Here is a 25,590-nt window from a genome sequence, read left to right as displayed (position 1 = left end):
CTACTAAAATTATGGAAAAAAGGAAATTCAAAACATTGAACATAATTTAACATCTCAAATTCCTTCACCCACACTTTCCTTCTGCATTAACAAAAACAGAGCCTCATCAGGGGTAGAAATCCAAGGGCATGTTTCATAGTTCAGTCAGGGAGAATCATTTGGGATTTCTGTTCTTACTGTTAGAACTAATGTTACAATGATTCCTACCAGAAGCAAATATCAAATTAGTATAGTCCTGGATTACTATTTGAAACTTCTTGCAAGGTTAACTTGGCAAAATCCAATTGTAATCCCGATCCTGGAATTCAAAGGATTTCCTTCTGATCGGCTCTGTAATCAGTAGTGTTGAAGAAAAAAAATTGAAGTGTTTCCTCTATTTCAGCTTTCACTTATTATTTTATAATACCAACATGGAAGCTAGGAAAGGTTTAAAGAGCACAAAGAAACAGGCCACGCATCCTTGATCTATGAAGGAGCATAGTTTCTGTTGATTTCTGGTAGATTCCTGAACCAAAACTTACCAAATGCTTTGAACAGCAGTTCTGGTATTTAAATTCTTAGCCAATGAATCCTATTTTGTTTTATTCTCCTAAGCATGTGACTTGTGGTCTTATTACTTGCTCTAAACATCCATTATTTTCACATTTTCTGTGTGTCTTTTCCTTCTTACCTGCAATGTTGTTTTCTCCTTAGTAAGATCTTACAATATTGGGGTTTCAAGGTGGCAGATGGAGGATGGAACTTTGTTAGCATGACATTCAAGATCAGAAAATATCATCTGTTCCGCACCCCACTCTTTAACTGACTTTGGGTACAGCATTATTACAGCTAAGAAGGCAGAAAAGGATGAAAAAGTCTTCTGCTCATCAATGGGTGACAGAGGAACAGAGCAACAGAGTGTAAAGGGGTCAAACTGATGTCAGATGAACTGACGAGATTGGGAAATGACAGAAGGTTAAAGGTGGAAGAGATACCACGTCTAATCAAGTCCAAAACGACTTCTTAATTGTTTAAAAAAAGATATCAAGTGCTTTTCTTGGGACCAAAAGATATTTACATTCTTCACTAGATGATACATCAACTTAACATCTGTCCTTTATAGAATATTATAATATTACAAATTTATGCATTGCACAAAGAAAAACTTTACTCACCTTTTGACTACTGTCCTGAATACCTCCCGAGTTGTTCAGAAACATCACTTTCAGAGGCTGCATTATCTTTGCAATATGTGCTGTGACACCCAAGGAATTTAAAAACACCAGTTGTCCATCAGAGGTCTCTCCCATGGAGCTGATTATAGGAATGTGACCTGATTCCAGACTCCAGTTTAATAGCTCTTCTTCAACTGAAACTACGCTCCCAAAACTGCAAAAGAAATCACAGTCAATCCATGGGGGCCTTGGTGTATAATATGGCAATCAAATCATCACAGGAACTTTTTTTTATTTACTAAGATGAATACAGTGGTATATTTATACTGACAGGGGGAAAAGAAGCTGATGTGGTCACAAACTGAAAACCACCTTTAATTTCAAACAGTCGTCAGGTTATGACAGGATTTCATTCCTGAGAATGTTTGTAACCCAGACTTTAAGCTGGAAATGAACAAAATGTTCTGGTTACCTCATTACAGGAGGATATTTTTGCTTTTGAGAGGGTGCAGAGCAGATGCAGGTTAGAGAATATGTAAGGAAAGTTTGAGCAAGCTCAGGCTTTTCTCTTTGGAGTGAAGGAGGATAAGAAGTGACTTGATAGATGAAATGAGACATAGATTGAGTGGGCAGCTAGCACCTTTTCCCCAGGGCAGCAATGGCTAATACTAGAAGACATCCTTTTCAGATGAGTAGAGGAAAGTTTGGGGGGGTGGGGGTAGGTGTCAGATGTAGGTTTCTTTACAGAGAGTGCTGGTAGAGGAGGATACATTAGGGACATTTAAGAGACTCTTAGAGAGGCACATGGATGTAAGAAAAATGGAGGATTATGGGCTATGTAGGAGGGAAGGGTTAGATTGATTTAAGTTAAAAGGTCGGCATAACATTGTGGTCTTAAGGGCTTGTACTGTTCTATGCATAGGAAAGGATCACAGAAACAGTCTTACGGATGAGTGAAAGGCGTAGAAAGAGCTGCCACTCGTCAGCCTCACTGACTCACTGAGTGAGTAAGTCTGATCACAGTCCCTGATTGTTGCAGATTGGTTGGAGCGTTTGAGGAGACTGGTGGTGCAAGGGAAGCCACGTGGAGGCAATGCCTCATTCCATCTTGCAGAAGATGCCTGCAGCATTGTGTTTAATCTCATCCAATAATGGAGACTGAAGTCACTTTTTGAGGAAAATGGTGAAGAGTACATATTTTCCCATAATTAATCACAAACAAAATAAGATGAAATGCACGACAGTTTTGAAGATATAAATTGTGCTTGATTATTTCCTTAGCAAGGAATAAGCAATCCCAATCAAAATGTAGGCCAGACACTTTGGAGCTCAGCTGTAATAGCTCAGTGCTTACCACCAATAAAAGGTTAGCAGCCATCATTGAGAGGCACGGTAGGAATAGACTGTATGTGGTTCTGTGGAAAGGGCAACCATTCTTTCCCTATTGAGGCTGGTGGTAGGGCTTGGTATGGTGTAGATAAGGACTACTTCTTGGTACCTCTTCTTTTCTAATATCACTAAGGTAGGTGCTACATATACACTCTGCACAACTGGAAGTAATAGAACCAAATTCATTTCTTATTAGCCACTTTATTGGATACACCTGCATGTCAATTCAAATATCTAATCAGACAATCATGTGGTAGCAACTCAATGCATAAAAGCAAGCAGAGGAAATCAAGGGATTCAGTTGTTGTTCAAGCTGAATATCAGAGTGGGGAAGAATTGTGATCTAAGTGACTTTGACTGTGGAATGATTGTTGGTGCCAGACAGGGTGGTTTAACTATCTCAAAAACTGCTCAGCAGTCTCTATAGTTTACAGAATAGTATGAAAAACAAAACAAAAATGTCCAGTGACCAGTAGTTCTGAGGATGAAAATGCTTCTTAATGGGACAGGTCAGAGGAGAATACCTGACAGGAAAGTGACAGTAACTTAAATAATCATGTGTTAATAACAGTGGTGTGCAGAAGAGCATCTCTGACACACAACATGCTGAACCTTGATGTGAATGGACTGCAGCAGCAGAAGACCACAAACACACTCAGTGGCCACTTTGTTAGGTACAGAAGGTAATAAAGTAGCCCCTGAGTGTACCTTGTGGTTTTCAATTTTGTGTTATATGCTAAGGACTTCACAGTGAGTCATGACCATGACCAGTTTAGTGATGCTTGGGTTTGACATTTCTTTGTTGTGTATACAGTCTTTCCTTAACAAATCACTGATATCTTTGAATTTAGCTCTTTCATAAAACACCTGTACCTATTAGGAGACGAAGGCTTTCCTGCTTGTAACAAGGCCCCGCCATTAAAAAATGGCATGGTAACAGCTGAATTCCTGTGCAGAGCATCAGTTAGGATCCTGCAATTCCTGAGTAATAAGGATTTCGTTTCTATAAATGAATCTGAAGTTCCTTCATCGTACTGAGAAGATAATCCAATAACGACAACAGGTTTCATGTCCATACGTTGGAGGAATGCCAAGCCGAATGCCAAACTGGACACCATCTCTTTTGAGCAAAAGATGTCTTCGTCCACCTAATGGATATAAAGATAAGGTTAACCAATATGACAGATCAGTTCTTGGATAGTGTCTGAAGCACTTCTGTTTTCAGAAATTGAACTCTCTGCATATTTAGCTTCCTCTTTACACTGGCTGTTTGGAGTTTTTTTAAAACCATAGGTCATGTGAATACTGGGTCAGGTCCAGATAGTTGTTATGTAACCTCATCATGGTGTCAAAAATCCATTTGACTTCTTAATGGGTTGCTGTACCTGCATGCTAACATTACCTTTTGTGTGCAAGGGCACTTTATTCCTTTTCAATGCAAATGTCTAATAATTTATCATCTTCTGAACAACGTCTCTTTCCTCTTCTTTCTTCCAAATGAATAATCTAATTTCCTGATGTTTTCTTTCATGGGCCGCTCAGCCACCTACTTAAATGAGTCTCTTCCTCTGCAGACTCCGTCTGTCTCAAAGCCTGCTTTTTCACGCAACTTTGTACTATCAGCAAACTTGGACACACTGTGTTCTGCCCCTTTTATTAACTTAATAATATAGATTATAAGCATAAAGTATTTCTACTGATCTTTACACCGCCCTCTATTTTTGGCACTTTGACTGATTCTCTGTCCGTGTTAGTATTACCCACAATTTAGTGCATCTTTATCTGTGTAACAATTATTAATGTGTCTTATCAAATTGCTTTGGAGGATCCAGATAGGCATTGTCTCCCTTTTGTCTGCTCTGCAAGTTTCATCCTCGAAAGGTCTGGATTGGACAAACCACGTTGTTTTTGACTATTTTGCAGGTGTACTGTTTTCATATCCTTACTAATGGGCTCTGGAACTTTTCCACAAATGGTTAGTGGTTTCCTATTTCCTCTCTTCTGAGGTACCACTGTAGTCTTGGAAAAACAGCAACCAATTTCCCACAAACAGCAATGAGATAACAACCATATAATCTTGTTTTCTATTGAAATGTCACTGCAGGGATAAATATTAACCAGTATGTCAGGAATATTCCTTGCTGAAAATGTCTGTGGGATCTTTTGCACCCAACTGAAGACGGGTCTTGATTTAATGTCTCAACCAAAGGTCGGTGCTTCTGACAATGTAGCTATGTCAGTTTTGCATTAGACTTTTTGCTCAATTCCTTAGAGTGGGGATTGAGTTCGTAATCTCTGATCCAGAGGCACAAATACCATGGTTTGAGGTGTGGCTGACGCTCCAGAGCATCACTGAGCAACGTGTGGCATCATCCAATTTTCTGCTCTATCCTGCTTCATTTAATTAATAAAGCACAAATGGAGATTGTATCTGACATACACTCTATCATAATTTATGCCAAGCCCAAATGCAGATCAAAGTAAAACTGAACATTAACCTTCAAGCCAAAATAGTAGCTCATCAAATGTAGCACGTGCTGTTATTTCTATTTCCTCTTATGTCAGCATTTATGTTAAAGCATAAATCTACCAATGCAACAAACTGAAACTTATTTCTGTAATTGAAATTTCCAGCACAGTACTACTTTTGACTGGATATGTTTGTTACTCAGAAAGCTACAAATAAAAATTTAAGATAGGCAACTGTTTTTGGAGGACATAAACAACAAGCATATGAAAAATCTATCACTTTTAACTGCGGATATCCTATGGTGCTTTGCTCTGAACAGCTAGCAGTTCTAGTGTGATTATTTATTGTGGGCTCACAAATGTACTTTTGAAATGTATGACTGGCTCAATGTTTTCTGTTTATGTGAAGTCCATGTGAAGGATATGGGCTTTATACATATATTCTTTCCCAGGAATGAATTTCAAGGCAGTAGTCTGGTTATGCCACTATTGTTACTGCACAGATTTGTTGATCAGGTTTATGGTGCCACTATTACAACGCAGGAGAACATTCAGCTCATCAGATCTACCCTGGCTCTCAGCAGAGCAAGTCCATTAGTCCCAATCCCCGACTATCTGTTGGCTCCTTATTGCCCCCTCACATGTCTATCAGCATTCCTTATGAACTCTTTCCAGATATTTGGTAACTTACTCTGCAGTCAGTAATCAGGTAATTATAGCAAACCTAGATACCATTGCTGGTTATCTATATGTTGGTTGCCTTTGCAGAATATCTGCAAAACGTTCACTTTTTATCAGTTTTCAGTGTTGTGCAATTATTTTCTCAATACTTCTCAGCTGTGATCAAACATTTAAAATCCTTTGAATCTGGTTTATACAAACTATAATAATATTTTTCCAATTCAATCTTACTGAGCTGTTATGCAAAATGTATTGACTAAATGCAATGATAGTTATATTTTTCTTTCTGAAAGGACGGTGTCAGATTGGATTCTACATTTCTGAAGTGAAACAAGTTTGGAGTTTCCTGTCGAGTTTTATTATCAGATTCGGTTGCCACAGTGCAGTTGGTGCAGCTCTCTCACAGTTTCTGGGTCCCAGGTTCAAACTCGACCTTGGCTGCTGTCTGTGTGGTGTTTGTATATTCTCCTTGTGACGACATGGGCTTCCTCCAAGTGCTCTGCTTTCTCCCACAGCCCAAGGACATACTCATAGGTTAATTGGTCACTGTAAGTTACTCATTAGTATCAGTAAACAGCAAAATTAAAGGCGAGTTGATGGGCATGTGGGAGAGAAGAAGGTGAAGTAGACGTGCAGAGAACTTCTGCCGGAGCAAGCATGAATGACAGGCTGAATATTCTCCTCTGTGGTAGCACAAATCCATGAGCTATTTTGGCACATGACAATGACTGGTTTTTAAATAATCAGACCCTTTGCAGAATAAGATTTCAGCATGAATTCTAAGGGCATCTAGGTGAACATGCAAGCATGCAATATTCTGCAAATCTGTAAGTTAATACTCAGACATTTGCTTGGTATGTACTTTCTGAGTCCTTGCCTGAAACTCTTACTGAAGATGTCAACATATTCTTTACTTGCCATATTGCTGGTGCAGAGTCTTCACATGATTATATCATGGGGATGTCCTCATCCAGTAATAAACCAGCAACCACTGACACATTAATCGGGAGGAGAAGATAATCAGGGAGGAGATACTGGAGCCTGAGACACACTCAGTGCTTTAGGAACAGCTTCTTACCCTCTGCCATCTGATTTCAGAACGGTCCATGAACCTAAGAAAACTACCTAACTATTCCTCCATTACACTATAGATTTTTTTGTGTAACTTTTAGTAATTTGTTATGCCTGCACTATACTGCTGCCACAAAACAACAAACAACAAACCAGCAGCGGCCCCAATTAGCTGAAGTTTCATGGAAATAGTTAAAAAGACAAACCAGTGTTTAACCGAGGAACAATTTATGTATTTAAATGAAATACTGAACAAATTAGAACACGACCAATATCTCTACAGTACTATAAAACTAATAGTTATTGATGGAGGAATTCACCTGCCAAGTTCTTTTGATTAACTGTAAATGAACAAAATCAGCGCAGACACCTAGTGCAGCTAATGGACCGCCAACATACAATGCTTAAGACAAGTGCATCACCCACATATTCCTTTTCATTGGAACATTCCAGATGATTGTTGATACCTTCCAAACTTGTTGAAGCAGTGAAATTGTTTCATTTTCACTCCTGGCTGTTTCCGAATGCTGGAAACTGTGCTGAGCAAAACAGTTCTGAATTGTCTTGCTGCTTATTTCTCAGCAGCTATTAGAGACAAAAATCACTGCTTTCTGAGCACACACACAACTGACACTATTTAAAAACTGATCGCTCTAAACATGATGTAGTGTCTATCAGCCACGTAAGAAGTGCACGTGACTGACGCTATTTAGAGACTGTTCGGCAGCAGTCTCTTGCCCAAATTAAGCAGCATATTGTCCCAAATAAACAAAGGGATCCTGGCTATTTTCTAGATTTAGTTTTTGTTCTTTAACAGTTGGTCCCCCCCCCTCCAAAAAAAAGGCTGCCTCAATTAACTGATGGCCCAATTAACCGGAATCCACTGTATTTATCAGCCTATGTTTGGCAATCTTGCCAAGCTGCAGAAGTTCCCAATAGCACTCCAATGTTGAATTTTTCAATAATTTATGCTGGGAAATCTGCTGCCTGATCTCACAGATTGAAGCCTGTACAGTATCAGGGAGTCCATTCATCTGAAGAGTAATTATAGAACTATATGGTGTATCATTTTAGTTAGTGTTTTAAGAGACAATCAGAGACATGGAACATTTTGTGCCAAGGCAAGGATGTTGCTGGCTTTCCAAGTAGACAGGACAGGACTTGTTCTCGCCTGCCCATATCCTTCCATTACATTACGCAATCTCCAGTTGCCTTACAGGGAGGGTGTTATTCTCTAACTCTGGGGAATGTCTGTATAAGCTTGCGAAGTGGAGTACAATAGTGTGAGTATCAATAATGGTTTCTGTCAGTAAAGAACAAGCCCGAACTTGGACTGTGATTATGGACAGAAAAATTTAAAGTTATGAGAAAAAGACATTCTAGAGCAAATAACTTTAGTTTTGGGATGATGTTAATAGTCATGTATAGCTCAGTGTTCCTTACATTTCAATTATCTTGTTACAGGGAGAAGGCAGAACAATGGGGTTGAGAAGGATAATAAATCAGCCATGATCAAATGGTGGAGCAGATTTAATGGGCCAAATGGCCTAATTCTGATCCTATGTCTTATGGTCTTGTACTATTCTAAATGTGTATTTTCTTATGCATACAAAACTTACTGTAAATTGTGATACTACTGCAATCAGTTGATTTTAAGGCTTTCTTTTCCTCTGTTGCTGTTTGATAAGTTAAGCAAATTGCATAATGCATTATGTGACGGGTGGTATTTAGCACAAAAGGAGTAAATCTATGAGTTTGTGCCCTGTCAACTGAAGCAAATTATACAAATTAATGACTGTGCAGAAACTCCAAAATTATGCATCAAACCACATTCTACAGTGAGCTGCAAAATTGATTTTGAGATAATCATAAACAGTCAGTCATGCTTCCCTTTATGCTGGAAAGGGCTGGAGACCCATCATAAGATGACCCTCGAAGGAGTGATCTCCACCATGCATGTGAATCCCCACAATTTTAGAAGAAATGCGATGTTCTTTTGTGATATTTGGGAGTGATTTCCAAAGCCGTGTGGATATCTGCAATGATAATCAATTTTATGTGGAGTCTGAGTTCTTTAAATGAGAAGACAGAAATAGAAAAATGTAGCAACAAGCTACTTAAGTGGAACAGGAATTAATCCATTCATGTATTATAATTGGAGCAGTCAGATGAAAGGGATTTTAATCTGTCTCCTGGGTCTGACGCTGACTACTGGAGATAACAACTGAAGGAGTGGGTAGGTTCACTTCCACTGGGGACTGTGATTTGCAGCATCTTCTGGGGAACTACCTCTCTGACAAACTGTCTTTTGTAGGCTGTGCTGATGCTTCCCTCTCCTGCTTAGTCAAGAGATTAGGCTCTGTATCCTCTTGTTCCTACTGTTCTTCATGGCCCTTAAGCTCCTGGTCTTCTTAAGAACATAAGACATAGTTGCAGAAGTAGGCCATTCGTCTATTGAGTCTGCTCTGCAATTCAATCATGCCTGATTTATTTTCCTCTCAAACCCAGTCTCCTGACTTCTCCCCTTCTTTGATGCCCTTACAACCTATCAACCTCTTGAGTTAAATATACCCAGTGACTTGGTTTCCAAAATCACCAGCTGCAATGCATTCCACAGAATCACCCCCCTCTGTCTAAAGAAATTCCTCCTCATCTCTGCTCTAAAGGGGTGTCTTTCTATTCTGAAGCTGTGCCCTCTGGTCCTAGACCTCCCCCACTATTGGAAACGCCCTCTCCACACCCACTCTATCTAGGCCTTTCGATTTTCGATAGGTTTCAATGAGATTTCCCCCCCCCCAATTCTTCTAAACTCGAGTGAGTAGAGACCCAGGACCATCAAACATTCCTCATACATTAACTGTTTCATTCCCGGATCATTCTTGTAAACCTCCTCTGGACCCACTTCAATGCCAGCACATCCCTTCTTAGATAAGGGGCCCAAAACTGCTCATAATACTCCATAAGTGGTTGCTCTTCCTTTAACATGGCTGTTGTCATCAGTTTGGAAGATGGTACTGCATTTAGCATGTGACAATGAAGTTGTTGCAATGATGTGCAGTGGACTGCGAGATGCTCTGAACTGATGCAGGGAATGCATTCTTCTTTTCTAGAAATCAATGCTGTTTACCACTCCTACCTTTGTCTGCCACGATCCATCCATGTAAGCCATGCTTGCTGATAGAAATGTCCAGTAAACCAGTTTCCAACAAGATGAAGGAGTCATGTGTTCTTCCATTGGGAGGAAATTTTCCTCATCATTCACAAGCACGAGGATGGGGAGACCCTTCTCTTTTGATGAAAAGGTCCATGCAGTCAACGTTGTGAGAAGCTGGCTACCACAGCAAAGGCCAGTGCACAGGGTGCCACCTATTCTTCATTAGAATGAAAGTAGATTAAATAATTTCTTCATCATTACAACACCTGGATGACCTCTGATATTGTGCTGAGAAGTAAGTAGGGAAAAATGACAATTGGTGAGGAATTTAAAATTCAGTATGAACTTGACCACCGTAGTGAGGGCGTCAGATCCTGCTGTCCTCCTGCAGAATGTGATATATCTCAAGGATGCCAGCCTTGGCAAATCTGAGCCAGTATATGGCTCTTTAAAGTCAACATAGGATCTTTAAAGACTCTAGTTAAATTCTTCTACAGGTAGGTATGTCACTGACTCTTTCCAAGATTCTTAACTCACTCTGAGTGAATAGTTATGGACACACAATCCTTCAATAGAACAACTACCAAAAGCAGTGTCACTACTGAAATACCAATGCAATTAGAAAGTTGGCTAGAGACCAACTTCCTATTGGCTGTAGCACATCTTGTAGATTTGAGAAGTTATTTATGCAATTTGCAGTTAATTCCAAAATTGACCAGCCAAGACTTTAAATGTCTTGCACGTTCTTTTAAAGCTTGGGAACTATCATGATGTGTTACTACATATTAAACTGTTTCACAATGGTCATAATTTGGAGCTTTCAATTCTAATGTACATCAGTGCAGACAGAAAAGAGCATTACACAAAGTAGATACAATAAGGTCTGATATTCTAACATGGAACCTGGGCCTTTGTAAATGGCCCTCTGCAAATGAATTCCTAACTTCCTCATCGGGAGACCACAGTCAGTGAGGATCAGTGATAACGTCTCCTCATTGATGATCAACACAGACTTGCCGCAAGGATGCATGCTTAGTCCATAGGTTCAGCAACAGTTATTACCCCTCAACCATCAGGCTCTTTAACCAGAGGGGATAACTTCACTCAACTTCATGCCCAGTCACTGAACTGTTCCCACAACCCACGGACTCACTTTCAAGGGCTCTACATCTCATGTTCTCAATATTTATTGCTTATTTGTTTTTAATTATTATTACTTTGTGTTTTTTCCTCTTTTTGTATTTGCACAGTTTGTTGTCTTTTGCACATTGGTTGTGGGTATGGTCTTTCATTGATCCAATTATAGTTATTGGATTTATTGATTATGCCCACAAGAAAATGAATCTCAGGGTTGTATATGGTGGCATATATGTATTTTGACAATAAATTTACTTTGAACTTTGATTTTACACTACTTATTTAATATTTTATGGTAATTTTATGTTTTTGTACTGTACTGCTGCTGCAAAACAACAAACTTCCCATCACAACAAACCTGATTCTGTTTCAGAAGTACCCAGACCAGTTTTGCAACTGTCAAGATTTCACTTGGAAATGTTTACTCTCATGATTTATTCCATTTAACTATACATTATTTGTATGTGTATTACATACACATACAATTGGGGGGGGCGGGTGAGGTCTGGGCCTTTTCCTCGTTTACTCTTTTCCATAGATACTACCTGGCCTGCTGAGTTCCTCCAGTATTGTGCGTGTGTTGATATGTGTCATATATGTACTTATATAGTGGGGTGTCAAGGAGGGGTAGCACCTCTGGTGGGGGAACATGTTGCGTCCTTTTCAGGGCGGTTAGTCCACCTTTGGTCCCCACCTAGCACTCAGCTCTCACCTGTGGCTCCCCGTAGCTGTTTGCATGTGACAGCGGCCACACCCCAGGCAACGGCTTCGACAAGTCGGCTAAACCAGGTGAGGGTAGCCGACGGGTCTCAAACCCTCGGTGAGATCAGGGAGTTGTCTATCCCAGCATGTGAAGACAGACTCCGGCGGATTGAGCGGACGAGACCAATGGAAGGTCCAACGGTCAAGAAGGCGGACTCTGCAAGCGTCGTGGAACGTGTAGAGCAGGACAAGACACAGAAGACATCCTGGTCATCCACTGCGCCTAGTCCCAGCTCCAGCCGTCTCGACCCTGTCTTGCCACTGGATCCAGATGGGAATTGGGAAGAGAGAGTGAGGCGGACGCTGCACAACTCTCCCTCACTTAAATCCAAATCGCGCGCTAGTCTCGACACCATCAATAATGGTGTTGAGGTCCTCATCGACGTACGATGGACGAACAACAATAGTACATTTACTTTGAGCTTTGTAAAGTATCACTGTAAACCCAATTCAACTCACAGACAAGAACTCAAACACGAGGAAATCTGCAGATGCTGGAATTTCAAGCAACACACACAAAAAGTGCTGGAGGAAGGGTCTCGGCCTGAAACGTCGACTATACCTCTTCCTATAGATGATGCCTGGCCTGCTGCGTTCACCAGCACTTTTTGTGTGTGTTGCAGACATGAGCTTACTGGGTGTGACGAGACTTGGGCAGAATCAGAAGTCTCCTAGTCTGATTTTTTTCACTGAATGCAATAGGTCTGAATATTAGGCGCTCTGTACGGCAGTCAGACGACTGGCTCCAGTTTGTCTGCACTGTAGTGCGCGGAATTGTGATTCTTCCAATAATCCGCCACATAGCGCACATTTTTATTTCTCATCACCTTCTTATGCCAACATCCCACCCCTGACCAGCATCGCCCACCCCGTGTCTATCACTTGACAGGTCCCTGTTCAACGAGGAAACGGAGGAGAGACAGATCTAAGTCTACTAGCTTTCTCGAACCAATGCAAGATATGGAATCGCTATCGACATCCGCTCCTCTCCTCTCTCTCCCTTACCCAGTTCTGCTCAAAGCTGAATAGGTTGTGCGTTAATTCGGGATGCTAACAATAAATTGGAACGAGCGCAATTAAACAATACTAATATTTTAAAAACTGAAAGCAAAATGGAGGCAAGACAGTGATTATTTTGGCCGCATGGTCATGACTACAAGTAATTTTAGGTTTGATGTTATGCAAACTAGATGTCCTTATTTGGAAACAGTGAAGCAAATTTCACAATTTCCTTGGGACTCAAGAGGCTGTAGACGCTAAAATCACAATTTTCCAACAGCATCCTGTAAACTGAAGGCAAAACTTGAAAGTAACAAGTAATTGCGGTTATTGCCCCGAATCCAGGGAAACCCGGGACTCTGCTGTTCCTGGGCACTAGTTACTTACTTCAACCACGGCGAAGAGTTTGTTGCTGGCGCCTGCGTTCTGGAACTGAGTGAGCCAGTACCGCGCTTCCCTGGGATCGGCGCCGATCTCGTTCAGGAACATTCTCACGTCCTTGTAGACCAGGGAGCGAGCGATCTGGTGGTGACTGACCAACGGCACAGTACGATCCACCTCTTGCATGGGAGCGCTTCGCAACTTGCAGTGCCGGCCGACTTTCACTGCGCTGAGCTGGCGGAGCCCCGGCCCGCAGGAGGAGACTCGTTTGGAAGAGAGGAAGCGGCCTGCTCTGGCCACCGCACGGGTGCCGACGGACGCCGAAGTCGCTGTAGCCATTAGCAGTCCTGACCTGATCGATGCCGGGTCCCGCAGTTCCGAGTCTCAATCCGAACGGGTCCCAATAAGAGCGCCCGTGGAAACTGCTCAGCTGTCAATCACTGCGTGTTGGGCAGCAGCAATCACCTGGCGCCAGGGGGCTGGGCACTCGACGCCACCTATCCAAACCCCAGGCTGCTTTTTCCACTGTTGGAGTCACACACCACCACGCTACCACATTACTGCCGCCGGGAAAAGCCTGGTTTAATTGCGTACCTTTGAGACAAAAGACCCGCCTTCCATCGGAAAAAGCAACAAATAATCTGCTGCAGGAACTCAGGGGGTCAGATTGTTTGCCACTTCAGATTTCAGCATTTGAAGTCTATATGTTGCCCATTCGTAATGCGCCTTTCAATATGTAAACAAAGTACTCCAGAACATTAGAGATATTGGTTTATTATCGTCACACGTGCCGTGAATCAGTGAAAGGCTTTTGGTAGCATGCCAGAAACTTGCGTCTTTAACACTGAATCAAATATATGATTAAGATTGAATTTAAAATATGATTAAAATTGATTGTGCTGAGTACAAAATCACCAGAAACAATTCAAGAAAAAAAAAGTCATGGCCGGAATTCAGGTCCTGGTACACAGTGAACTGGAATTGTTGATGCAGTGCAAACCAGGAAGTAAAGTCTAATCCAACAATTTGCTTGAGACACGAGAGATTCTGCAGATTGGGAATCTTGAGAAACACTCGCATATGTTAAAGGAATTCAACAGGTCAGGGAGAAAGGAAATGAACAGTTGATACTTCAGCCCTGATGAAGGGTCTCTGCCAGAAATATTTCCTTCCATAGATGCTGCCTGCCCTCCTGGGTTTCTCCAGCATTTTGTGTCTGTGTGTTGATTGGATTTCCAGCATCTGCAAATGTTCTCTTGTTTGAAGCAGTGTGGAGTAGATTAGAGAGAAGTAGGGAGCCACATGGTGACAAATCCAGGAAAATCAGGGATGTGGTGCCCACATAATGAACAGAATTTACCTAGCTTTTATTTTCTAAAGTTGCTGTAATTTCTCTAAGGTTTTTAAAAATTTGCGTTATATGCAAAGATTGCTTATTTGGACCTTTTATTTTTACAGTTAGCATCAGATCTCAGTTTGCACAGTGCTTCCAAGTCTGACCATCCTTGCGGGATCATGTAACTTGAGTTCAGTGCACTGGCACAATGCTGTGTCATCTTGGCACACGATGCACAAGTTTGTGGTGGTGGGGGGAGGGTAGGGTAGGTTTGGAGCCTCTGGAACATTGTGAACCTATGTTAGGGCACATTGCACAACTTTGCTGTCCTTTCACTGGTAGCACAGCTTATTATTCTTATCAATTTAAGCAACAATGTCAAAAACTGGTGTAACCAGAGCTGGCTCTTCCCAATACCAAAAGGATGCCTGTCACAAGGGGGGGGGGGGGCGCGCGCTGGTAGCGGACCCAAATGCAAGACACAGACACTGAAGTACAAGGAACAGGACTTGACTAGAGTAGGGACGTGACAGGATACAGACAAGGAGCAGGGACAAGAACGCAGACTTGGGGTAGGACATGGAATAGACACAGGGAACCCGGACAAGGAACTATGAACTAGGAGTCTGGGCTTGGACTCCAAGCCAGAGACTGGACAAGGACTCAGGACCTGGGTCTTGCCTTGGGCTCAGACCCCAGACTAGGCAAGGATGTGACATAGCTACCGGGCAGGACGTGGCTGGGCCTTGGCTCTTGAACTTGGAGCCAGGCTGGGGTCCTGGCTCTTGAACTTGGAAGCAGGCTGGGGCCGTGGCTCTTGAAATGCAGAAGCTGATAATTCAGAGGCTGGAGCCCGGAGACAGATTGGGAACTGTACATCAACATAGAGCCGGGACTTATACTTCGAAAAGCCAGGACTCAACTTTAACAGGTCACCAACGTGAGACAGGACAGTACATAGACATAGAGCTGGGACTTATCCTTAGACAAGCCAGGACTCAACTTAGACAAGCCGGGACTCAACTTCTCCACACCAAGGTGGGATAGGACCATCCATTGGGTAACGGCAGAACAGCCGGACTTACCCAACAGAGGCAAAGACAAGACAAGACAGGTCCCCCCCCCCCGCCCCTGCAGGGCAACGGCAGAATGGCTTGACTTACCCCACGGAGGCAAGGACAAGACGAGACAAACACCAAAGAATAGACAGTTCCATCTCTGCTTCGGGGTAGCTCCAAGTCTCAGTTCGGCCAGCAACCTCAGCTGGCTATGGAAACAGCCGGATCCCTACCTAGCTCAGAGTGGCTGGCAGCCACTCAGCTGGCCCAGGAAACAGCCAAATCCATACCGCAAAGACAGCTCTGACTACCAACAGCAAGGCTCCATGAAGCAATGGTTCTCCAACGTGGCCTAAACATAGAAACATAGAAACATAGAAAATAGGTGCAGGAGTAGGCCATTCGGCCCTTCGAGCCTGCACTGCCATTCAGTATGATCATGGCTGATCATCCAACTCAGAACCCCGCCCCAGCCTTCCCTTCATACCCCCTGATCCCTTTAGCCACAAGGGCCTTATCTAACTCCCTCTTAAATATAGCCAATGAACTGGCCTCAACTGTTTCCTGTGGCAGAGAATTCCACAGATTCACCACTCTCTGTGTGAAGAAGTTTTTCCTAATCTCAGTCCTAAAAGGCTTCCCCTCTATCCTCAAACTGTGACCCCTCGTTCTGGACTTCCCCAACATCGGGAACAATCTTCCTGCATCTAGCCTGTCCAACCCCTTTAGAATTTTATACATTTCAATCAGATCCCCCCTCAATCTTCTAAATTCCAGAGAGTATAAGCCTAGTCGATCCAGTCTTTCATCATATGAAAGTCCTGCCATCCCAGGAATCCATCTGGTGAACCTTCTTTGTATCCCCTCTATGGCAAGAATATCTTTCCACAGATTAGGGGACCAAAACTGCACATAATACTCCAGGTGTGGTCTCACCAAGGCCTTGTACAACTGCAATAGTACCTCCCTGCTCCTGTACTTGAATCCTCTTGCCATGAATGCCAGCATACGATTCGCCTTTTTCACCGCCTGCTGTACCTGCATGCCCACTTTCAATGACTGGCGTACAATGACACCCAGGTCTCATTGCACCTCCCTTTTTCCTGATCGGCCACCATTCAGATAATAATCTGTTTTCCTATTTTTGCCACCAAAGTGGATAACCTCACATTTATCGACATTAAATTGCATCTGCCATGAAAAAGATGGCAAGTGGCCACACTAGCCTTCCACCGGCAGGTTGCTCCCAAGGGATCTTCACAAGACAAACCAGCAGCTCACACTTCCTTGAGTTTTTACGGCAGTTGGCATCCACACTGTTGCATTAATGTCATCTTCAGGATTTATTGTCCCTCATTGTCCATTCACTTTAAAGCCGTCTTTCCAGTCCCGTCGCCCTTAAATAACTAAACAACCATTTCCTCCCCTGATCACTCTCCCCACATTCCAATAATCCTTTAACACTGTTCTCTACCAGTCCTATTTTGCGTAAATGTTGTAACATTTGTTGCCTTTCCTGTGCAAATTTCCGGCATGAAATAATGATATGCTCTACTGTTTCAGTCTCCTGACAGATCTCAAAAACCTGTTGGATTTATGATGGCCAGAGTGTCATTAAGGTTGCTGTGCCCAATTCTCAGTCTACTTATAATTACTTGCTCCTTCCGCTTTACTCCCCTACTTCTTCCCATATCTACTCTGTTCTGAATTGAATGTAAATGTCTTCCTTTTACTGCTCTATCCCAATGCTGCTGCCACTGTTGATTTAATCCTTCTCCACACTGTGCGCTTCCCCTCTGATTTTGATAGTTTAATATTGACCTCCATAGATCCTTTTTTGACTGCTATTTTTGCCAGCCTATCTGCTGTCTCATTTCCCATAGTACCCAAATGTGCTGGAACCCACATGAATGCGATATTTTTGCCTTGTCTAGCCAGTCTTGAATTTGCAAAGAGGATTTCATAAAGTAGATCCTGGTGACCTCTTGCTGTACCTCTTAATGCTTGCAAGGGCCAATACAGAATCACTACATATCACAATATTATTACAATCAACCTGGTCACTCCATTCTAGCACTAACAATATGGCAAACATTTCAACTGCATATACACTCAAGCAATCAGGTGTTCTCTTGCTAATTTCCACTTGATAACTTGGTACAACAATTGCAGACCCTGTTGCACCTGTTTCTGGATCCTTTGATCCATCCATAAAAATCTGTATGCCTTTATATTTACATTCCCGATACCTATGATATTCACTGAGTATGTCAGCCATCTTATTACTGTGCTTAATCTTAAGCAATTCCAAATCTACAGAGGGATTTTCTAATACCCAGAAAGGTCTGACAAGCCACACCACACTTGGACAAAACAACAACAACAACTCCTCCTCCTCCTCCCCCTCCTCCCCCTCCTCCCCCTCCTCCCCCTCCTCCTCCCCCTCCTCCTCCCCCTCCTCCTCCCCCTCCTCCCCCTCCTCCCCCTCCTCCTCCCCCTCCTCCCCCTCCTCCTCCTCCTCCTCCTCCCCCCTCCTCCTCCTCCTCCTCCCCTCCTCCTCCTCCCCCTCCTCCTCCTCCCCCTCCTCCTCCTCCCCCCTCCTCCCCCCTCCTCCCCCTCCTCCTCCTCCTCCTCCTCCTCCTCCCCCCTCCCCCCCCCCGTGCCAGGAATGTGGCAGGTATTAACCTTTTCTAATAAGTGTGTAACCACCTACCCTTGTCAATCAATGGCATTAACGTCACCAAATCATCTATCATTAATATTCTCGGGATTACTATTGATCGTAAACTCAGACCAAAGAATATTGCAGCCACAAGCCCAGGTCAGAACTTGATTATCCTGTGGTGAGTGACTTATTTCCTGACATGCCAAACCCTTTCCACCATCTAGAAGGTGCAAGCCTAGAGAATGATGGAATAGCCCCAATTGCCAGGATGAGTACAGCTCCGATGACACTTAAGAAACCTGATACCGCTCAAGTCAAGGCAGCCTGGTGATCGGCTCCCCATCCATACCCCTAAGTATTTGTTCCTTTAACCACCAGTGCATTGTGAGTGTGTACAATATTGTTGCTCACCAACAATATTTCCAAAACCCCAAGACTTCTACCACCACGAAGGACAAGGGATTAGTTGTTCCCTTTCAAGTTGTACACCACCCTGGCTTGGAAATATATAGCTGTTTCTTCACCGTTACTCAATGTAGATCCCTGACAACTGAGGAATTACCCTCATCAGAAGAACTGCAATTGTTCACCATCACCTTCTCAAGGATAGTCAGAGACAGGCAATCTAAAGGTTCTTTCTCTTCATCCGTGACCACAGTCTGTACGACCTGGAAAGTGCACTGCAATTGCTTGCTTCATCTAAATGATACATCTCTCAAATCCTCTACAATCAAGAAGGACAAGAGCAGCAGGTAGTTGGGAAGAAGACCATGACCTTCATGTGCCCCCCCCCACCCCAAGTTGTACACATCCCTGGAATTGAAAGTTTAACCTTCATCCTTACTAAGATCTGGAAGTTTCTACCTACCAGCGCTGTGGAAATACTTTCACCAGGAGGCCTGCAGTTGTTTACGAAGCCAGCTCAATCTGATTTTCTTAAGGCCATCTGCGTATAGACAACAAATGCTGCCTTGCCAGCGATGCACAAATCCCGCAAAATGATTAAATATCAGTTATACGCAATTGTATTATGTGTGCCATATGTCAGCACTCATAATCCAGAACGGTCATGAGATCAGCTTTCTGAGATAGAAAGTGACCTCGAAGTTCAATTTGAGTTCAGTGCTGTACTCAAGCTTTTCTTTGAGTGTTTCTGAAATTGCAGGACAGCTGAGCGAGAACGTTGCTCCTGCAGGATGAATTAGTAAGTGGCTTGTGTCTGTAAAATCACAATGGGGATAAGATGTTGTGTGCCACTCCTTTTGCAAGTGTCTCAGAGTCATACAGCACAGAAACAGGTCCTTTAGCCCAACTCATCCATGCCCATCTAAGCTAGTCCAATTTGCCTATGTTTACCCATATCCCTATAAGCCTTTCCTATCCATGTACCCGTCCAAGTGTTTTATAAGTGTTGTTATTGTGTTTGCCTCATGGCAGTCCTACTGGGTGAAACAGTTGCCCCTCAAAGTCCTATTATCTTTTCCCCTCTCATCTTAAATCTATGCCCTTTACTTCCTGATTCCCCAACCGCAGGAAAAGACTGAGTGCTTTCACCCTTTCCCTTCCTCTCATGATTTTATACACCTCTTTAAGATCACCCCTCAGCCACTTTTGCTCCAAGGAATAAAGTCCTAGCCTGCCCATCGTCTCCTTATAGTCAATTTCTTCAAATCCTGGCAACATCTTTTCAGTACACTTTCCAGTTTAATGGCATCTTTCCTGAAGTGGTGTGTTTTTCCCCCTTATTCCACAAATTTCTCCTCCAATGAACGTGGAATCATCTCTTTATTTATTCACAATTTTTTATGTCATTTTTGGCCACTAAGTTTTGAGGGGCAACCTACTGGAGCCATTCCATTGGTGGTGTGGTGACTGGGATCCCAGTTTGGGTCAGTGTATTTGAAAGTTGTTTTGCAGGCAGTGATTGGTCATAGCACTATTGTTGATGCAAATTTTGGCTACAAGAAAATCTCTCTTAACAGAAAGCATGTAGTAATTTACTCTCAGAAACATGGACAGAATGCTTACTGCTATATTAGTGCATTTTTAATAACTTTTCCCCACCACTACTTGCCCTGGCTTTGTATGATAGGGAATAAGAAAAGGAAAAGGAAAAACACTGAATTATAACACTAACTTTTCCCAGCGAGTAGTGAATCTGTGGAATTCTCTGCTCAGTGAAAGAGTAGAGGTTACCTTATTAAATATACTTAAGACACAGATTTTTGCAGGGGAATTAGGGGTTATGGGGGAAAAGCAGAGATGGAGCTGAGTCCGCAGGAAGATCAGCCACAATCTCATTGCATAATGGAGTAGGCTTGATGTGCCAGATAGCTTGGGCCTGCTCCTGTTTTTTATGTTCTTATAACATGGTCAATGTTACTTTGAGAGTTAACAATCAGTTGAGGATGGAAGTATTGGGACATCAAGTTTACTGAAAGCAACTGATTAAGAGGGTTTGAATCACAATGGGATTATTGTGTAGCTGCTTCGTGTCTAAAGCTCAGGCTTAGATCCTACTTCACAGTAAGTGTTTTTAGTGTTTAAATGTCCCATTTTGAAATGATTTTTAGCCCTCTTACAACACTCTCTTTCCTCTCAAACTGCTGAAATTGTGAATGTGAAACTGTCAATTGCAGAGGTTTGAGCAGAGATTACAGTAATTTCTCCATCTAGTTTTCTTCAGGTTCTTTACTCTGACCTGTGATCTCCAATACCTCTTTGTGAAGCTTTGCAAAGCATGAATGCTATAGTCATGCCTTGTTCACACATACGATATTAGTATAAATTGATAGTTTGTCAATTAAAAAATGCTGCAGCAGTTATTCCCATGAAATTATAAACATCAACTAAAAAATTCAAATCTATACTATTACCAAATTTTTGCCAAGTAAAACCTGTTCAAATTCAGATATTGATGAGTTGCATTCCTGGGATAAAGTTTTTAAAATCAACTCAGGATTCACAAAACCTGTGAGAAAATAGTAACACACATCAAAATGATAACATTGATACATGATAAAGTAATGTTTCTTTTTCAAATCATTTTGTTGCAAGTAAGAAAGAATTTATACAATGTTCATTTCCTTGTTTCCCTTTGGATAAAGCATTATCTTTTTTGCTATCAGGTTTAAGTGTGGAATTTTGTTCATTACGCAACACATATTAAAGTCCCCACTTCCTGTGGACGAGTGTAAATGCAATCTTAAGGATGGAAGTATGGAAGCAAGTCTAAATTAATGATTGACACTCAGGAATGTGTGGAAGTCACAAGCCTTTTATAATTAAATTCCAGATTTACTCTAATTTTACCTGAACATCATCTTGAAATAATTGCACATTCAAAACATTAACTTAAGAAGGTGATTGCTAAAATGAGAAGTCTAATCTAGCTAAGACTAAAAAGAAGAAGGAATATTCAGTGACCGTTTCTAATCAATGAAGTTATGGATAATGTTAATGGTAAGGTTATTGAAGTGGACAGGGAAAGTGGCTTCAAGATAGTAAAGATATATTACTGGGCAGGGAAAATTTGACATGTTTTAAATAGCTAAAAGGTGCAGACTTGTGTTTGAAGATTTTTTTTCTACTTCAAAGAAGTCACCACAGTTTTAAAGTAAAAAATATCTTCATAAATTGACAGGTGGTTGGAAACTATCATCTTACATTAAACATAAGTGTTGCTTCTTCACGCAATCTATTTTTATGACACTTGATTAATTTCCAGCTTACCATATTTCATAGCCACATGAATTATCTTAACCTGCAATAATTAATCAGAACACCGTTTGTGCAAAATCATCTTGATTATAAATAAGAAATATAAGAAATATTTGTACTGCTACTCCTAAGATATAATTAATGCATTGAATTCTTTGCCAAGACAGATGGAAACTTCTGACGTAATGTGCCAAGTTTGAGAGACTGAGAGCAACCAGTATCGGTTGGCTTACTACATATCACAGTGAGCCAGAACATGTAATTTTAGATTTGCTTAATATGCCAACGATCTTGAAACTGCATTCAATCTACTTTAAAAACGGGCTTCAGAAGAAAAACATAACTTAAGTAATCCTGATAAGGAAATGCAAAACCTTTAAAACATATGATCCTATGTATGAATGGGTAGTTTTTATTGTGGAAGTTTTGTTATAAAGAATCAGAAGTTATTCAATTAAATTTATTTCATTACTAATTTCCTTTCTGTCTAAATTTACGTGTGTCGCTTTTAGTTTTATTTAAAAAGGTAGAGGATTTTCTATTGACCTTATCATGTTATTTTATTAAAATGTGTAACTAAGGAAACAGCCCAAAACCATATTATGAAAAATAAATCTCTCCTGTGCTGATTGCATATTTTCTGGTGAATGTAAAAATCTCAACTTTTTCTAGGTAGGCAATTATATTTGTTAAAACTGCAGATCAACCTTTCATTACTCATCTCTTTCTCTTGATAATAATTTACAAGCCTTCCCATGAGACTAGATTAAAACTGCTTCATATGTATGCTTTTTCTTTAGTAGAACCAGTGTAGTACCCTTTACTATTCCTAATCTCAACCCAGATGGACTCAACATTCTGCTCCTTAGATCTTATATCATCTCATACTATTTCCCTGATTTTATCTTTAATTAACTGTGCTCTCCTACCTCCCTTCCTTCCTGCCTATCCTTTCATATTACCTGATACCTTTGGGTATTTAATTCCCAATCACCTCTATCATGCAACCTCATTTAAAAAAGTGGCCCGGAGATTCAAAGATGTAAGAAAATTAGTACAGGGACTGATTTCCACACCTGGCTGAAGTGTCCAAGGGTCATTAACAAAGAGCCAATGAGCTGCAGATACTCAGTGGGCATCTGGCTCGCTTTGTCGGAGAGGTGGGCTGAAAAATCAGACCACTGTGTTGCCAATGCCATTGCACAACTTTGTCTGTAAAGAAGGAGAATGTGGGAGGATTGAGAAGGATTGTTAGCATGAGAGATGGCAATCTGCAGAAGCAAATGGACAAGAGCTTGGGTGGGGAGGGAATCAAGATATTTGGGTAGATGTGGATGGATTGAATGGGTAGGTGATGATCACCGACAATCAGTGAATGCAGTGGCTAGATGCAATCATTCCTACAGTTCTGATTGAAAAGCTCCAGAGCCTGGGCCTCTGTACCTCCCTCTGCAACTAGATCCTCAACTTCCTAACCAGAAGACCACAATCTGTGCGGATTGTTAATAACATCTCCACCTCACTGGCAATCAACACTGGTACACCTCAGGGATGTGTGCTTAGCCCATTGCTCTACTCTCTCTACACCCATGACTGTGTGGGGAGGCACAGCTCAAATGTCATCTATGAATTTGCTGATGATACAATTATTGTTGGCAGAATTTCAGATGGAGAAGAGAGGGCGTACAGGAGCGAGATATTTCAGTCAGTTAAGTGTTGTCACAGCACCAACCTTGCACTCAACATTAGTAGGACCAAAGCACTGATTGTGGACTTCAGAAAGGGTAAGACAAGGGAACGCACACCAGTCCTGAGAAGGGGATCAGAAGTGGAAAGAGTGAGCAATTTCAACTTCCTGGGTATCCGTATCTCTGAGGATCTAACCTGGACCTAACATATCAATGCAGCTACAAGGAAGGCACGACAGTGGCTATATTTCATTAGGAGTTTGAGGAGATTGGGTATGTCACCAAAGACACTTGCAAATTTATACAGATGTACTGTAGAGAGCATTCTGACTGGCTGCATCACCGTCTGGTATGGGGAGGCGGAGGGGGCTACTGTACAGGATAGAAGTAAGCTACAGAGAGTTGTAAACTTAGTCAGCTCCATCATGGGCACTAGCCTCAGTGGTATTTTTATTTATTTATTCATTTACGGGATGTGGGCGTCGCCAGCTAAGCCAGCATTTATTGCCCATCCCTAGTTGCCCTTGAGAAGGTGGTGATGAGCTGCCTTCTTGAACCACTGCAGTCCCAGAGGTGTAGGTACACTCACAGTGCTGTTAGGGAGGGAATTCCATGATTTTGACCCAGTGACAATGAAGGAATGGCGATATGTTTCCAAGTCAGGATGGTGAGTGACTTGGAGGGGGACTTCCAGGGGTGGTGTTCCCAGGTACCTGCTGTTCTTGTCCTTCTAGATTGTAGTGGTCGTGGGTCTGGAAGGTGCTGCCTTAGGAACTTTGGTGTGTTGTTGCAGTGCATCTTGTAGATAGTACACACTGCTGCAACTGTTTGTTGATGGTGGGGGGATTGGATGCTTGTGGAAGGGGTACCAATCCAGTGGACTGCCTTGTACTGGATGGTGTTGAGCTTCTTGAGTGTTGATGGAGCTGCACTCATCCAGGTGAGTGGGGAGTATTCCACTACGCTCCTAACCTGAGCCTTGTAGATGATGTGTAGGCTTTGAGGAGTCAGGAGATGAGTGACATTCCTGGCCTTTAACATGCTTTGGTAGCCACGATATTTATATGGCTAGACCAGTTCAGTTTCCTGTCAATGGTAACTCACAGGATGTTGATAATAGGAGATTCAGTGATGGTGTTGTCACTGAATGTCAAGGGGTGATGGTTAGAGCCTCTCTTGTTGGAGATGGTCATTGCCTGGCACTTGTGTGGCTCGAATGTTACTTGTCACTTGTCAGCCCAAGCCTGGATATTGTCCAGGTCCTGTTGCATTTGGGTATGAACTGCTTCACTATCTGAGGAGTCACAAATAGTGCAGAACATTGTGCAGTCATCTGTGAGCATCCCCACTTCTGACCTTATGACAGAAGGATGGTCATCGATGAAGCAGCTGAAGATGGTTGGTCCTAGGACACTTCTCTGAGGAACTCCTGCAGTGATGTCCTGAGGATGAGATGATTGACCTCCAACCACCACAACTATCTTCCTTTGTGTCAGGTATGATTCCAACCAGTGGAGGGTTTTCCCCCTCATTCCCATTGACTCCATTTTAGCCAGGTCATATTGAAGCCATGCTTGGTCAAATGCTGCCTTAATGTCGAGGGCTATCACTCTCACCTCACCTCTGGTAGTTAGCTCTTTGGTCCATGTTTGGGCCAAGGAGGTGATGAGGTCAAGAGCTGAGTGGCCTTGACGGAACACAAACTGTGGGCATCTGTAAGCAGATTATTGCTGATGATTGAGAGTAGGCTGATAGGGTGGTAATTGGCTGGATTGGACTTGTCCTGTTTCTTGTGTACAGGACATACTGGGAAATTTTCCACATTGCCGGGTAGATACCGGTGTCGTAGCTGTACTAGAAATGCTTGGCTAGTGATGCGGCAAGTTTTGGAGCATAAGTCTTCAGGACTATTGCCAGGATTTTGCC

The 25,590-nt window shown here is 42.2% G+C and overlaps 1 protein-coding gene across 10 annotated transcripts in view; it reads right to left on the bottom strand.

Annotated features, from left to right (window-relative positions):
- nags (N-acetylglutamate synthase) overlaps nt 1–13,932 on the bottom strand; it is a 47,800-nt gene extending 33,868 nt beyond the window's left edge. For 4 of the 10 annotated variants that reach the window (XR_010016559.1, XR_010016560.1, XR_010016561.1 and 1 more), the window contains exons 1-3: nt 13,204–13,932; nt 3,417–3,691; nt 1,155–1,368 (exon numbers count right to left, since the gene is read on the bottom strand). Coding sequence is in view for 4 of the 10 variants with exons in the window: in XM_063037749.1 (XP_062893819.1) it covers nt 1,155–1,368; nt 3,417–3,691; nt 13,204–13,536 (822 nt within the window). In the remaining 6 variants the exon portion in view is untranslated. Of the gene's footprint in view, nt 1–1,154; nt 1,369–3,416; nt 3,692–9,900; nt 10,131–13,203 lie in introns of all 10 variants that reach the window. The other 6 variants (XR_010016558.1, XR_010016557.1, XM_063037749.1 and 3 more) reach the window with 4 other exon arrangements.
- Nucleotides 13,933–25,590: the final 11,658 nt, after the last annotated feature.

Source organism: Mobula hypostoma, chromosome X1 (assembly GCF_963921235.1).
Source record: "Mobula hypostoma chromosome X1, sMobHyp1.1, whole genome shotgun sequence".
NCBI classification, from domain to species: domain Eukaryota; kingdom Metazoa; phylum Chordata; class Chondrichthyes; order Myliobatiformes; family Myliobatidae; genus Mobula; species Mobula hypostoma.
The sequence above is the reverse complement of the archived record's forward strand: the minus strand, read 5'-3'. Positions and strand labels throughout refer to the sequence as shown.